The sequence below is a fragment of the Rhagoletis zephyria genome, unplaced genomic scaffold (assembly GCF_001687245.7).
Source record: "Rhagoletis zephyria isolate East Lansing unplaced genomic scaffold, Rhagoletis_zephyria_1.1 Rzeph_scaffold_02748, whole genome shotgun sequence".
NCBI lineage: Eukaryota > Metazoa > Arthropoda > Insecta > Diptera > Tephritidae > Rhagoletis > Rhagoletis zephyria.
In genome coordinates, this window is record NW_016159832.1 from 23734 (window position 1) to 40515 (window position 16782).

Consider the following 16782-nt stretch of genomic DNA (forward strand, 5'->3'; position numbering starts at 1 on the left):
AGCATATCAAAAATATCGACCACTAAATACTGGAAACTTCCTTTTGTAGCTTCTGCACTAATTAGTCATGATATACAAAAATTAGTTTAAGGTCGAGCTTTATTAGCACATAAAAATTAAATGAATACAAAAATCTAAGTTGGCTATATAAAGTGATCACTGGTAATAAGAAGAGGAAAAGTAACCCTGAAAAAAGCGTGTAAATTAAAGCCAACTTATAGGAAACAGTAAGAATCTTTGTGAAAGAAATGGACAAAGAAACATTTTGCAAGAGATTTTGTCATATTTTGCCTAAATTCGACAATTTTTATTGCCATAAATGAGGTATCAGTTTATTTGAAATTAGATTTAATTTTAGATAGTACTCCATATTTTGAAATTGTAGAAATTATCGATGGTCAAAATTCAAAAAAAAAAAAATTAGAGAAATAATTTAACCGATAAAAAATCTCAACAAGCCTAGTCCGAAAATATATTATTATACACCGTTTTAAAGGCTTATATATATGTTCTTCTCAGATCATATTCAATTTTTGAAATCGAATGAAAAATTGTCATTCAAAAACTCATAAATTCTATTTTCTGATCTAAATCGACAGGTCGCGACCTCTAAATGACCTTTAAAAAACCTATAAAAATAGGCAATAATATTTCTCATAAAAACGAATAAAATTAGGGGGTAGGGTCTTGAAATTTCCAAAAAAAGCATTTTCGATGGGCACCCTAATGTACATATGTACATATGTCGATCATATTATCGAACGGGGAACTTAAATTAGTACAGTTCTTAGAAAATTCTTGTCCATAGCGTCATTAAGCAAATAGTTCCTTTTTTTTTAGATAATCAGGGGATTTATGAGAACGTCTATTGGCCCCCGTTCCATAAATAGACATCCAAACGATTAAGCTCCCGGTGGCCATAGCTTGCCGTACTTTATTTCACTTAGATAAAAAGCTTAATGAACTTCTTAAACCATAACAGTCGCCAGAAATTTTGTTCGCAAAACATATGGAACATCTGAAAGATTCGAATGTAACCTCATTTCAGTCCGTCCAAAATTTATTTTATAATATCCATATATTTTTATTGATCTTTTTAATGGTTAGTGTAGAAAAGCATTGTAGAAAATGTTATCGATAAACATATTTATCGATTAACTTATCAATAATTTTCATTGATTTGATTTAAGAGAAATGAATTTGCCCGTATTGTCATTGATATATCAATTTATTTTCATACAAATATCGATATATTTATCGATATCTCAATACTTTGAAATAAATTTTTAGTATTTACCCTAAAATTTGAGTTCATACTCTCATTTGTATTGGTATTCGTATTCGCATTCGCATTCGCATTCGCATTTGCATTCGCTTTGCATTTGTTTGCATTTTCCTATTCTTCTGCAAAATACGAGGCATTCATTCGTTTTAAGATTTTAAGCAATATTAAAAATTTACAATATACTACATATATTTGGACCCGGGGTGCTTCAATTAAACATTTTATCCGCTTGAAAAAATGAAGGGGCAAATGCAAAGAAATCAATCCATATTCCCGAAAACGTGCATTGGGTATATTCGCTTCAACGTACAAGATTTTACGCTGCTATTCCAGTCACTTTTGTTCTATTCTCTAGAAGCACATGATCATTAATTCTTTTACCTACATACATATATACAGTGTGCGTTTAAAATTATGCAAACAATAGCAAATGAATTATTTTTTATTAAACAAACGCCTCTGCTCATTGCTTGCGTGCTCAAAAGTGTTTAAACAAAGATGCAACAGCTATTTACATGCTAATGAATCTGATTACAAATTCCCAAAGCACTAAAGTGCGCTATCACCTGTATACAAATACAAGCATACACACATATATATACACATATATGTAAATACATAGATTTGTAAGTATACGAAAGTGCACCGTATTATAAATAGTTTTTATACATTACAAAATGCGTTGTTAGGCTGCGGCCTTGCTACATTTTTTTTTAAATAGATACAAGAAACTTCCTTCATTAACAATTTTTTCCACTGCAGTCATAAGCATTTACCGTTTCTGAACTTGAATTGGTGTGTAGCATGGCATCTTATACTTCTTCGCTCAGCTTAACTTCCTCTTTGTTATTAGTTCTGCCTAAGCTGCTGGTTTATAATTGTTTAAAATTCTAACTGCTTTGATATTATCTGCGAAAGAAGATATTGCAGCTGCACATTCAAACGTATTTAGTGAACATCGCTATTGCACTCATTTGTAGTAGCTTAAGGCGCATGCGCGCCAGGGTTGGCTGTTATTTTGAATTTGTACTTTGGCATGGATCGAATTTTGTGACGAAAATTCCATATGAGATGGAAGAGAGAAAAAATAAAAGAAAGAACTATAAGATAATTATAGTAGTATTATATTGACACACCACATTTAACTAAAATTATGCATCAAAATATTTAAGAGCTGGTTGCCAAGTTTAAGGTTCGAAGCGTGAAGCTGGCGACTTTAATTCTTTATTTTTTTGCATATGGAAGAAAGATTGACCACTCATAGCTGACAACTTCTCAACGATTGCGTTATATAAAAAAGAGGTAATATAATTTGCAATTTTTTAATGTATACCATACAACATTTTTTTGGCGTAATTTTGCAGAATTTTTTTCTTTTCAAGAGCTCTAGAACTATTAAAAAGTTACTCAGAACAGTTTTGGTTTTTATTTTTTTCAAACATTTAATTTTCTTCGACTTTTTTGAGAAAGTTTTTTTTCGCGTAATTTCGAAAATTTTTTGAAACAAATATTTTTGGAAAAATATCCAGAGCCTTTTTCACTTTTCAAGAACTCTAAAACTATTGAAAAGCCACTCACAACAGCTTTTTATTTTCCCTATGTTGCGTGAATCTGGCATACAAATTTTTTGAAATTTTTTTTTTGCCAAAGTATCCAGAACAACAGCTTTTTTTTTGTCTTTTTGCGTCGTACCGTATGCCAACTTCACAGACATGACGAATTTTGATCAGAATTTTTCTTGTATCATATAACGAAGTTCTACAAAGTGAAAAAAATCTAAATCCTAAATTTCTCAATTTCCGGGTCTCGTTTTAAAGGTGATGTTTTGGGTCAGACAAAAAATTTATTAAAAAATTCGAAAAATAAAAAGAAAAACCAAATTTTAAACAGCGTATAAGTGAAAACTTATATACGTTTTTGAACCAAGTTTTTTTTTTTAACAATACCTCTAACTGATCTTAAAAGATTCTGAAATTTTCAGGAGGATGTTTTGTTTTTTTATGAGATACGAATTTTTTTAACTTAGAAAAAATATATTTTTTTTGCAAAGCCTAAAATAAAAACAAATTAATATGAATACAATTTTTTTCAAAATTCAAAACTTAAAAAAAAAAACCTTATTCAAAGTTTCAGGATATTTTAAGATCAGTTAGAGGTATTGTATGCAAAACAATTTATTAAGATTTTTGCTTTTAAGACAGTTTTAGTCTCAAAATTATGTACTTTTTTTAATGTTTTATATTTGTAAAATACCAAAAATAACGAAATTTATAATTTTGTTTAACTTTCGAAAAAAACTTTAATTGTTTGCCTTTGGCCGAACTTCATTATATGATAAAAGAAAAATGCTGCCCAAATTTCATCCAAAATCGTCGATTTGACATGGACTAACCCACATACCCATATACATATATATTGATTTGGCTGCTTTCACACATTTGTTTTCACATAAGCATAAATAAGTTTGTTGTTTTTAATAAAACTACCTAAGATTTTGTGGTTTTATGTCAAAATTTCTTTCCGATCTGCCCTAATGTGTTTCGAACGAGCCATTGATACGAAAATCTAAACATGCAGTTACTCATGCTCAAAAAAAAAAAAATAAAAAAAGGCATTCATCATATACATATGTACGTATGTATGTGTGCACAAATAATAACAAATTAAAAATTTGTAGCAGCAGCAGACTCACTGAATTGTGACCACGTTATGTTGTGTCTTCAATGTTCAAGATCCGCGCTCGGATGCGTCGAACATGAAGAATCACGTGGCCGACATGCAAACTTCGCATTACAACACCTTGCTGCACCGTGAAAATAATTTGAATTAATTGCATTATTATTGTTAAGAATAATGCAATTTTATACTAAAAACCTATTTATGTACCATTTTTTATCTGAACGATAGCAAAGAAAGGTGGACACTGATTTCGAACAAATTTTTAGAAGTGTAAGCAAAACCCTTTGATTTTTGTCCAATGTTTTAAGATGCTTTAAATGCTTTTTTCTCATTCAATGCGCTAGACTACGTCGACGTCGTGTAAAGGGCTGCCTTATTGGATGTCATTGTCCAGTGTAATTCTTGTTCGATGAGAAGACCAGAACTTTACTTCTCAGTTGCATACTCGTTTGTTTTCAAGCGGCTCAAAGAAACCCTTCCAAATTCAAACGGAGCTAGTGGTATCGCTCAACGCTATTTTAAACAGCCGAGTTATTTTTTCAGGTATACGATATTCAGGTATCACGGCAAATAGGCAACTCCTTTTCGTACTGCAAAGGACAATATTTTATAAGGAAATTTTTCGGGGATATTTTTCAAAATTTATCGTGTGCTTGATTTGGCTGGTCCAAAAAAATATGGATATTATGGTGGGGTTGCAAGTTTTGTCATAATTTTCTTTATGCTTTCCGCAGCTGGTCTAGCAAGTCCATAGTCTACGTGGGCTCGGACATCAGCCATTAGTACGCCATTCTTGTTCCTCAAAGAATTCACCCCGGTTTTCAAACCTTCTTTGAGCCGCCGAACTTTTCCTTACAGCCAGCATTGAAAACTCTTTGCACTCACTTATTTCGCGTTATCTCTTCTTCCTTCGACTAATACGTCTACTTTTCTTTTTCCTTGTCATATAATTTTTTCCTTGCGAGTGTGTATTTATTGAAAAGTAGTCTCTAGATATTGGGCTGAGGGTTTGTTAGTTGACCGCGCTCTGGTTGATGTTGAAATCTTCAAGCAGTCATCAGCTTGAACTGATTGATCAAGGTGAATGGACTTCCGCCTGGCGGAATGCACACTTATCTTGGCTGCAATATCATAATGATTTCAGTAAATATTAAATGCTCTGTCCAAAATAAAAGAAGCGCTCCTTCCGCCTATCACTAACTGACTAATCTGGCTTATCGTTTATAGATCCGAAGTCGTCCTAATTAAGGAAACGCTTTTGCGCAGGAACCTAATTGTATAGACTACCATATTTCGTGGGGCGTAGCGAAGTCAATCAAGCTCGGGTCGCTATCAGATATTACCTCATGTAGTTTGAATATGTCCCTACAATTTGACAGGTTCTCAGGGAAGATACACCTTCATCCAGGTTTGTGCTCTCCAATTGGAAGGGATATTTGGGTAGTATGTCCCAAACCTCCGCACAATCTTGATAGGACCATCGTGTACCTTTAACATGTCTTGAAAGGTCGCGGATGTCCAGAGAGTCGAGAAATATTCATTAAAAATTCACCTCCTCCTCCTAGCATGCGCTCCCATTAGGCAGTGCCCTTTAGTGATACCGACAACTACGGTAATAATGGCACGATAGTTTTGGATATGTTCTCATTAATATTTGGTCAGATATGTTTAGTAACGGAAGAAGTTCGTTCTTTCGCCCATGGTTTGTTGGCCAATTCAATGAAAATAGATTTCAGACGGTCCTCACACGAAGACAGAGGGACGATGCCTTGATCGTTCGCAGAGTTTACTAAGCGTAGGTCAGTTTCCCACTCGTAATCTCCCGGTATTTCACCGTGCTCGGGTACCCACACCACGTTAATGGTAATGTTCGCGGCAGATTCGTTTAAGGTTACTTCACTGTAGAGATTTAATGTTTGATTGTCAGAATAAATAGTGACGGATTGTATAGAATCTGCGCCGCTATTAAGCCATAGGAAGGGCTAAAAAACGCTGCAGTGGTCAGGGAGCCGCTTCCTAAGGTTCACGCAGAGGTCTTTAGGGTAAAATCTGCTTCCAACTTTATTGTCGCGCTTCGACTCGTCTGTAAAGATAGCGGTATACCCTGGATCTACATAAGTCCGAGCGGTTTACCCAGTCGCTTCTGTCTCGAATTCTGGAGAATACGTATTCTGGAAGCAGAAACTTGGGCTGGTGTAATCCCGCTTATGTAGGGTTGCTAAAATGGTGTCCAGATTTTTTGAGTGACCGAACATGACGTCTCTACATGTTTTAGCTCTATTAAATCTGGTGGCGTTGTAGTTGGCTTGATGTCTATCGTATAGTTCGGTGGGTAGAACATTTAATATAATCCTCAGAGCCTCACTATGGCAGCCCGTTTTATCCTGTCTAATATGCCTCTGTGAGTGGACTTTTCTAGAGCCGATCCTCTCTGACCTATGTACTTGGATATCGATGAAGATAGTATTATTTTCGGCTGGAACTATGCTATTTAGTCCAGTCTTCTACCGTATTCTCTGTGTCGTAAATCTAAGCTTGGAAGCGATTTGGCACACGAAAAGTCTAACTGATTCGTAGGCACTCCGAGTAATTAAGGTAAAAAATGTAATAGAAATGCCACCGTGGGAGTCACAGAGCCTATGGTAATGATGAGGACAATCGACGCCAACTCCAGGCATTCTTTTTAGTACTCATACCTTTCGCGCACACTGTCCTCGGAACATCTTAAAGAACACAAATGAAGAAAGAAATCAAGAAAGCGCAGATTATAGCAATGTAGCTAATTATTAAAAAGTATAAGAAAAGTAAAGAGAAAAATAATGTTTGTATGAATGAAAGAAAGCACACACACACACACCTGCATACCATGTGCTTGGATATTACAAGCCTACAAAGATATGTACGTATAATAGTTTGCTATGAAGCTTGTGGGTAAGAAAGCAAAGCCGGCGGCGCTTGTTGATATGAAGCGGCGGTAAACGCTAGAAGAGCGGAAACAAAACAGAGCAAAGCATAAGGCGTGCAAAGTCGATTTACTTCTATAGAAGTGTGTATATATGTATGTTTTCTAAAGGTAATATAGAAGCAAACAATTAGCTGACTGGCCGGCAGTGTGAACAGGTGAGCCGTTTTATGCCATAGCCTCAGAAATTTAGATCTAACTTCGTGGCTTTTTTCTGGCCTTTTTTACTTAAAATATTCGTAATAAAATTCGTCCTGGAACGACAAAAATAAGTACCTAGATACTAAAAAGCTTTAATAATTATAAAACTACTATTTAACGTTGAAATATTACAATAACAGTGCAAAGTACAATTTCTTTGAGAAAATACTTTCCTTGCTTTTTAAAAAATATGTAATACCAAGAATTTAGTTTTAAACCACATTTTTAAAATTTGCAATATTGAAATTTGTGCATTTTTCTTATCCTAAACTGAACTTCTTTTTGCATACGTATGTTGAAGTATGTATGCTTTTTAAGAATGACGGACTTCTTTTTGACTTCAATTTTCATAGCATTTAACTATTTCTAACCTTTTTTAAAAACGAATTTTGCTTCGCTTTTTGCGAACATCTGGTCACACTGCTGGCCGGCACAAGACGGGACTACTAGCCAAGTAAACGTATATGTAGTCGGCATTAGCATTTTGATCGAGCGAGGGACTGACTGAATGAGCAACAACCGCGATCGTTATTTATTTTACTTTTTTCGATTATGCTTTAAGTATATGTATGTATGTATGTACGCGGGGAGGTTGAAAAGTTTTGAGCCTAAGGCATTAGCTGATAGAAGTGTTTAAAAGTTGTATTTTTCTATATAATTTCCCTTCTACTTCAACACACTTCTTACATTTATCATAAGGGGCTTTTAACCCAGTGAAAAAATATTCACCGTCTTTGCCTGCGAAATGCTCGTCTACCGTCGTCTTCATTTGTTTCACTCGAAAATCTTCGTCCTCGAACATTTTCTTCAAATTGGTGAATCGCTGGGGTCCAAGTCTGGACTGTAAGATGGGTGGTTGATTTCTTCAAATCCAGTCTCGGCTAAGGCACGCCGAGTGCATTGTCTCGCAAAAACGGATTCCTTTGACCAGTTTGCCTCTCCATATCTCGACAACCACTTAAGGCACTTTAGTCAAAAATGTGGCATAATAGTCACCGTTCGTTATAATTTTTTTAGGGAGATAGTTGATGAACAAAATGCCTTCTCAATCCCAAAAAGCACTGGAAATGAGCTTAGATGCTGATTTTTCCACTTTGAATTTCCGTGACGGCTTTTCTCCCTTTTCTATCCACCGCATAGACTCCTGTTTTGACTGTGGCTCATGCTGCCGGTTTAAGGTTTATGCCCAGTCCAAACGCGAGAAAAAATGTCGTCTGGATTAACGCCACAGAGGTCCAAAGGCCTATGGTTTCAGCTATCTGCCACAACTTGATTCGCCGATCTTCCAGCAAAAGTTTTTGACTTTTCTAATATTTTCTTCGGTATCGGCAGGGTTTGTACGCCCTGACCTGTGATAATTTTCCAGCAATTCCCTGCCATGCTTCAATTCTGAGCATGATTGTCCCGACTCCCCATACACTGTAGTCTTATCCACAAATATTTCACACACGGTTCAATTACTGAAAGTGTAATGATGTTAAAGACGTGGAATTCGGTTCTTGTACTACTAAGGATATTAGCAATTAGTGACACCACGCAGGACAAGACATTAATTACTCTGAAAAGCCACTTAGACTCAAAACTTTTCAGCCTACCCTCGTATGCAGTTAGTAGCTTACGTTTATGAAGGTTTCGCCGTTCTTTGAGCCGCAAACGTGTGGTTACCGTTTAGGCCGTCAAGCCGCTCGTGAGTCTTACCAAAAAGCCGTACGTCTAAGATGGTGCGCCGACTCTCTCGCACGCCGCGAACAAAGTTTTTCAGACAATTAAGGGGAATGAATGCGTGTGCGGTGATTGTTTGTAAATATCTACACTCTTTCATACATATGTATGGGCATGCAGTAATAGGCGCGCTGTAACGTGTGTGGCTTTAAAGTCGTACATACATACGCTGGCGGTATGCCAACCACTCGAGTTTGTTGTCGGTTGGGCTTTGGGCCTTCAACGCTCTTGCATGCGCTGTCAGTTTTGTACTATCGCCGGTGAGAGCGAGTGTCAGTTGTGCGGTAACTTAATTTATAATTACTGGAAATTTGTATACAACAACACAAAAAAAAAAGAAAACGAAAAAGAGAAGCTACAAATAAATAATAATTGCAGTATATGAATGTTCTAACAAAGAAATAATGAGAAATTCTTTGAGCAAAAAAATGTAAGAAAAGTTTAGGTGAAAAAATTAAAAAATGAATACGCAGAAAAAAAACTTTATTTATGAAAATTATAAAAAATTCCAAGAAAATCGTAGAACAAAAAAAATGCGACTTTGACAATGCCTTAGGAACAAAGAAGACAGCGGCAGTAACTGAAAAAAAACGGCGCATTTAAAGCGAAATCTTCAAAGCGTCAACAACACATTGCAACAATGACCGTGACGACGTGATAGCGTCTATTGTTGAGCAACAGTTATTTGGCAATGACCAGTTAGTTAGCTATGTAGCTACGAAACCGGCTATGCGAAAAGCATCTTCAACTGCCTCGGCTGCACAACAGACCTTTGCTAGCATTTGGCCCGCAGCACTACTGTCAGGCGTTACTTAGCCGAAGTGGTGGACAGATGCGCGCCTGCTGGTGACGGCATCAAACAAACCAAAAACACCAACGCCATCTAACGTGAGCGGCATCGTTAACTTGACACTTAAATAAATTACACCGCAATACTACATAACTATAATTTGGAAAATTCTTAAAAAAAAAAGTTCTTTTCGATTCCCATTCTCAATGAGCATGGCTGAAACATATTATTATTGTGTGTTTATTGTGATTATTGTGCCTGTTGTTGTTTTTTTTTTTTTTGTAGTGTCGTGAGTTCAAATGTCGTGCGCCGTCTGACTTCTCGAATTTAATTAACGCTCGTCTAATTCAATTTAGTGTTGAGTGGGCAATGTGCATACATATGTTTATATACATATTAACATAAATATGTGCTCTAATAAAATTGTAAAAAAAAATAAAATTTATCAAGGAAAACAAAAAAAAAAAAAATAAAAAATAAAAAAATATAATGCGTTGATATACTTATGTTTCCAAGAAGCGGCTTAATATAATTTTTTGTTTTGTTTTTGTGTTGCCATGTGAGGACTTTGTGCGCCTCTTAAGTCGATAGTCCAACCAAAATTATCTACAAATTTGTTGCTTTTTATTGCCTGTTAAGTGAATAGTGTGCATGTGTTATGGATAAAAAAAATGGTCTCGAAATATTTTTTATTTTTTTTCAATTAAGCACAGCTGAAAAAGCCAAGTGACTAACATAAATACTTAAATGGCATTTGCCAAATTTGTTTTGCCAATTTAGCGCTCTCTTGGTCGCCTTTTGATTAGCAAATGTATTTGGTAGCGTTGAATAAATCATAAGAAAAAATCTGAAAGGGAATCAAAATAAATTATAATAAATTCTTGTTGTTTGGGTCGACACCAAAAACTTCGCCAATAGCCTCCTCCTCTCCTTTGCGAATCGGCGCAAGTTGTTCATTAGGAGTGCAGACATGTCCATTTCTGTACTTGGTCCTTCCATTTTGTTCGTGGGCGCCTTTGCTTTCGTTGTCCACCCATGGCTGCCGAGTCAAAGGATCTTTTCACTGTCAAGCGAGCCTAATCCCTTGCCTTTTTATACGCCTAACTATCTCCATGACGTCAAAAAGCTCGTGCAGTTCGTTATTCCATCTTCTTGGGTACCCGTCCCCCATGCGAACTGGGTAGAATAGTGTCGCTGCGATTCAGATTGACAGATTTTACTACGCTTTCCAGCATGACGGTGAAAATGTCAAGCCTAGTTTGGTCTCAAATGGTGCGGAGAGGTCTTTCCCAATTTGAGTAGAGCTGAATTTTTTGCTCAACGTCACTCTATATAGCCGTATTAGTTTAGCGGGGATCCCAAATTTAGACATGGCGTCGCACAGGCAGCTTCTCTTTGTGCTATCAAGAGCGGCTTTAAAATCGATAAAAATGTGATAGGTGTCGATTTGTATGCCCAGTGTCTTTTACAGAATTTGATGTGCTGTGAAAATCTGGTCAACTGTGGACTTACCACAATGATAAGGTCCCTTCAGTTGACTCATAAAGGGTTTCAGTCTTTCACACAGAGCCTTAGAGAAGGCTTATTCCGCGATAAGGGACGCAAACGGCGGGATCTCGCTTTTTGTGGATTGTGGGGGAAATACACTCAGATTCCAGTCTTCGGGCATGCATTCATCAGACCAAATTCTTCTTAACAGTTGGTACATGCGTCCGAACAGGTCTTCGCCGAAAAGATATTTTGAGGGAAAGCACTGTTATATAATTTAGCTCGCGTCGCTCCAGCAGTTGCAATGAACGAATGAGAAAAGCACAGGCGTGAAGGATCCGATTTCGAGTCTCCCGCAGCGGATTTTTTGCTTTTTTTAAATCAATAGTTGTTTTTTTCTTTATTGATTTAAATTTTCTTTATTAATTTATCGCAACACTTTCTTCTCGGCTGCCCTATCTTCTTTTGGTTAAAGTTTAGCCAGCTCGGATATTGACATCGCTCGTTTCACTATTTAATACTATTGCGGTCGGGAGGCAAAACCATACAGCCAAGGAACTTAAGGTCATCCAACTACCTTAAAAAAAATGGAAGTAATCACGTTCCTCATGACTACCGACTTTTGTATAAACTCAGTCACTTTCGGTAAGAAATACGAAGTTGAGATACCAACACGGCAGGACTGGCACAGCACACTCCACCATAAATCTGTACACAGATGACTCTTAACTTCTAGAAAGGCTTCGTTCACCTGAGGCTAGAGACATATGTTTGACTCCTTGAACACTACACGGCATATGAGGCAGTAGCGTTAGCCACCCAGGCGGCAGCATAGAGTTTCGCCCAGTTGTTGCCCAGTGAGCTCAGAAGATCGGAAGGGATTGGTAACTCCATAAGGCCTTTCGTGGCCTTGTTTTAGGGTAACATCTACTCTTCAGCTATGTATTTCAACCTGACCTATTCTAAATGACTGCAATTTTTCGAATTAAAATCTGTCTGGATGAACAGTGAGGTAGTTAAATTTCATGAAAATTTATAGTCAAAAGACAATTTTGCCAGGTTTTATATTTCAATAAAAAATTAAAAAAAAAAAACGTTTGAAACCTAATTCTGGTAACTATATAGATCAACCAGTCATTCAATCAGTTCTCCATTATATTAGGCGTACATATTTTAAAGCGAATAAAAATAGAAGTAACTACATACATACATACTATGAATGAATATACAATTAAAAAAAAATCACACAATATTGCTTTTGCAGCTTTGCCCATTGAATAGCAATAAAAAATTAAACAATGTTAACTACAAATGTCAAACTAAAATAACAGTAACATGTATTCGAACAGAGGCGTATATATATAAACACATATATATTCACATGCATACGAATAAAAACAATTAATAGAGAGATATGTAGCTCAATTTGAAAATGTAAATGAAGCAACTAAAATTAGAATATGAAAAGAAGATGAAAATCGAAACTGAAAAGAAATAACAAATAGTTGATCTTCAAGTTGATATTGTACATCAAAAAACTATTGCTTTATAATACATAAGTCCATGTGTTGATACATAATTTATTTACATATACATATATGTACATAAACTATTTTGGCGAATACGAGTATGCAAAAGCTGAAAATGCTTTTTAGTTGGCAAATTAATTAATTTCCGGTTGTGCCTTTTTCGCTGAAGCCAAATGCGGGTTTTTAGCAAATTATTTAGTGTTTTCTTTTTTTAAATCACTACGCTTTGCTAGGCTTGAAGTCTTCTTCGCCAAATTTGGTTTATAATAGAATTAGAGTGCTCGTATAAATGCGGGAGTGCTTATGTATTGCATCAATCGTTCCAGTTAATTGTTTGAAGTTCTTAACAACTGTTCTATGTATTTACATAAATAAGTACGTTGAAAAAAAAAATTTTAGCAAAAAACTGAAAATTACAATAAAAAAAAATCGAAAAAATTGCGAGAAAAGCTGAGAACAAGCTGCACCGCTGAATATGAAAAAATGCTGGGAGGTAGCGACAAAAGCCCCAAGAAAATGGGTATCGAAAGGAACAATACCAATAAGATTTAGCAAAAACTCTTCAAATATTAAAACAACAAAAATTCCGAGAAAATTTTCCAAACAACTGAGAAAAAATCGCATCCTTTAATTTAAAACCACCTGAAAGCTTCAAATAGAAACACAAAAAAAAAATCATGCAAGAAATCCCGGAAAGTACCAAAAAAGCCTGGGGGCCACGCTGCAATACCGAAAAGAACAATACAAAAAATTTTAGCAAAAAGTCTCAAAAATTCAGGAAAAACCCGAGAAAGCCAAAAGCCCAAAAAAGCTGAGATGAAATTGCTTCGTTGAATCTGAAGGAATCCGATGAGTGAGATGAGAAAAACACAAAAAAAAAAAAACGCTAATTACCTAGAAAAGCGGCAAGAAAATACCGAAGGGAACGAAAAAAAAAACTTTAGCAAATAATTCTAAAAATTTAAAAATGTATCAAGAGCAAAATTTGAAAAAATTTAGCTGAAATTGCACCGTTGTATTTGAAACACTCTGAAAAGTTTAGAAAACCAAAAAAAGATCTCGCAAAGTACCGAAAAAAGCCCCAAACAATTCTTAACAAAAAATCTCAAAAATATTTTGGAAATAAACAAAAACAAAGGATTTCGATATCTATTAAGTAAATTCCATACTGTACAATTTAGGTGGCAACTCTATTCCAAAATACGCCGGAATGAATGGTACATATCTTGAGCGTATATGTACTGTGTACACATAAAAAAATGTCGATGGAAATTAACAAAATAAAAATTTGTATTACATAGCAGCGTGGCAACCCTGATGGAAAAAATTTTATAATCAAAGTTCTCAACAATACCTTTCATTTGATGTCCATATTTCGATGTTTTAGAAAAATCGTGTATAATGGAAAATAAGTGGCAACCTTACACTATTATCCTAAGAGATAACATTTTGTATATAGGGAAAGCATTGTTTAAGAACCTTCGCTTGCCACCCATGAATAGTTAGTAATATTTTACCCTTTTTTTAAACAAAAAATTAAGTAAATATGCGATTCAAAATAGGTGGCAACCCTATTCGAAATATTTTTGAATTAGGGATCTTTAAATATTCTGATGTTTTAATTAATTTGTAACTAATTCCGAATAGGTAGCAACCTCGGAGATAACCTTAAAAGCCAAAACATTATCTGTGTAAAAAATTTCATCAAAATCAAAGAGCTGCATACGTAAGAGTAGCAAAAGACAATTACCCTACCGCTTCTTGATCCTCCAACATTAGGAAGCATCCACCATTAGGAATTCAGAGAGGCAATGTTTTGTTACTTTGAATTCAACGAAGATAAACGGCCGATTTTCACTAAAATTACACTCTTTGAATGTGTTAAAATACCACCAAATTCGTTACAGTCGTCGAGGTGATTAAATACAACATAATAGCTATTGCCATAAAAAAAAATAATAGACAATTATGCAAGGCTTTATTTTAGCGGATATGGCTTTTTATCATTGCCATGCATTTAAAATGGATAGATCTGCTTGTCATTATTAGCAAATTAATGGTTTCTCCTTGACTTTGAATTTATAAGATTTTAAAGTAGCAAGATTTGCAGCGCCCACTCGAAATCGAACGTGAATAAAAGGTGATTAAAAAAAAAAAAGCAAAATTAATAATGCGAAGATTAGGCTTGCAGAACTGCATTTCTAAAAACCAATAAGAAAAAAAATCAGAGGTGAAATACATATGCATACATATGTACTACATACATCTACAAACATACCCTCATTAAGTCAGATATATTACGCCTGCGCATTCTGTTGTTTTGTTGCAGTTGCGGTTTTTGGCGCTCATCAAATGCCCCGGCACGTGCTTGCAAAATGTTAATTAAAAAAAAAAATCACATTTAAACGACATAAAAAATCATACCAAAACCTATAGTTGCGCTAGCTTTTTTTAATTTTATTTCTTTTTAAATTTTCGTCTGCTTATTTATTTATTTTTCTTATGGTCATTAAGCAAACACTCATCGAAGTGACGTAAGAAAGTGAAATGAATGCTATTGGTCATTAAAAAATTACAAATAAAAAATAAAAACAAAAATACAAATCACCAAAAAAAAAAACAAAAAACAACAACGACTGTTTTTGAACAAAAAAAAAATGTTTTGACCTAACTAACTAACTAAATAATTAATATTTTCAGCAGCATGTGAAATATTTGTTGGTAAAGACACCCAGGCATTTTACTTTCACCTGCATGGCGACCTTTCATTATAAGAAATTGCCAACGAAAGAAGTGTTAAAGTGTGATACAAGTATTGACAAAAAAAAATAAAAATAGTTGAAAATATTTGTGTCTTTGCTGCGTTTTTGGAGCTCATCAAAGTGACACGTTCGTTTTTGTTGCGTACGCCAGCGCCGAGTAATGCAAGAAAATGACAAATTCTTCTGCGCATACAAACGCTACAAAATCTGCCCAAAGATGGAGATACCAACAACAAAGTATCTAGCAGATTATCTATATGTCGTGCATGAGGATGTGCCATTCCGTTATTATCGCAAAGTAAGTGAATGTGTGAATGTGTGAATGAATACGAGTGAGTGCGTGTCTGCAGGTGTGTGGGAACTAAGTTAAGTGTACTTAAACTTATTTAGTTTTCAAAATATTCATTTCCCTCGTTTGCTAGAAGAGTGTGCTAACACTGTGGAAGAATTTCAGAGACCTATGTATAGCAAAATTTGGCGAACAATTTTTTTCGCAGATCATTTTTGTACCTGAGCGCACTTGTGCACAAGGGTATTATAACTTTGTTCACATAACGGTTGTTTGTAACAGGCAAAACGAATCGAGATAGATATAGACAAATGTTCAGAATGAGAAAAACAAATCCGTCCGTCTGTCCGTCTTTGCACATGATAGCTCGAGTAAAAATTGAAATATCTTTACGAATCTTGATACGTATACTTCTTTTGAGTGTAGGACGAATGGTATTGAAAATGGGAAAAATCGGACAATAACCACGCCTGCATCCTATATAACGGTAGTTTTAAGAAATACGAAAACTGCAATATTTTAGTAACTACCAAAGCGTATTCACTCAAAATTGATATTTTCAATGCCTTTTTTACGAAAAATAAGAATATTACAAATTTTTGGAAAATGGGCGTAGCCACGCCCACTTATAATTACATGTGTATAACTTGGTAACCGCAGCTCCTATTTCTCCCAAACATGGTACAGTTGTTGGACTTGGTATAGCATACCAAACGGCTGAAAATGTTTAAAATTGGACAATAACCACGCCCACATCCCATATAACGGTACTTTAGAGAAATATGAAATCTTCGATAAATCAGTAAATACTGAAGCTAATTTATTCAAAATAAATGCTTGTAATGATTCTTTAGCAAGAAATACGTTTATGATAAAATTTTGGAAAACGGGCGTGGCACCGCCCACTTATGACCACTTATGGGTATCTCGGTAGCCATTCGATCGATTTGTACAAAACTCGGTATGATTATTATGCTTGCCACATCAAAGCCAAGCGTTGAAAATTAGTGAAATCGGACTAAAATTACGCCCACTAAAAAAATCCCACCTAAACATCTGATTACAAAGTTTCAAA

At 35.2% G+C, this 16782-nt stretch overlaps 1 protein-coding gene across 2 annotated transcripts in view; it reads left to right on the forward strand.

Annotated features, from left to right (window-relative positions):
* The window catches only part of blot (solute carrier family member bloated tubules), a 59494-nt gene that overhangs the window by 19503 nt on the left and 23209 nt on the right, over positions 1-16782 (forward strand). Inside the window, exon 1 of one of the 2 annotated variants that reach the window (XM_017622291.1) lies at positions 15538-15716. The exons of the other annotated variant lie outside the window; for it this stretch is intronic. Coding sequence (XP_017477780.1) covers positions 15579-15716 — 138 coding nt within the window. The 5' untranslated portion in view covers positions 15538-15578. Of the gene's footprint in view, positions 1-15537; positions 15717-16782 lie in introns of those variants that run through there. 2 annotated transcript variants of the gene reach the window in all.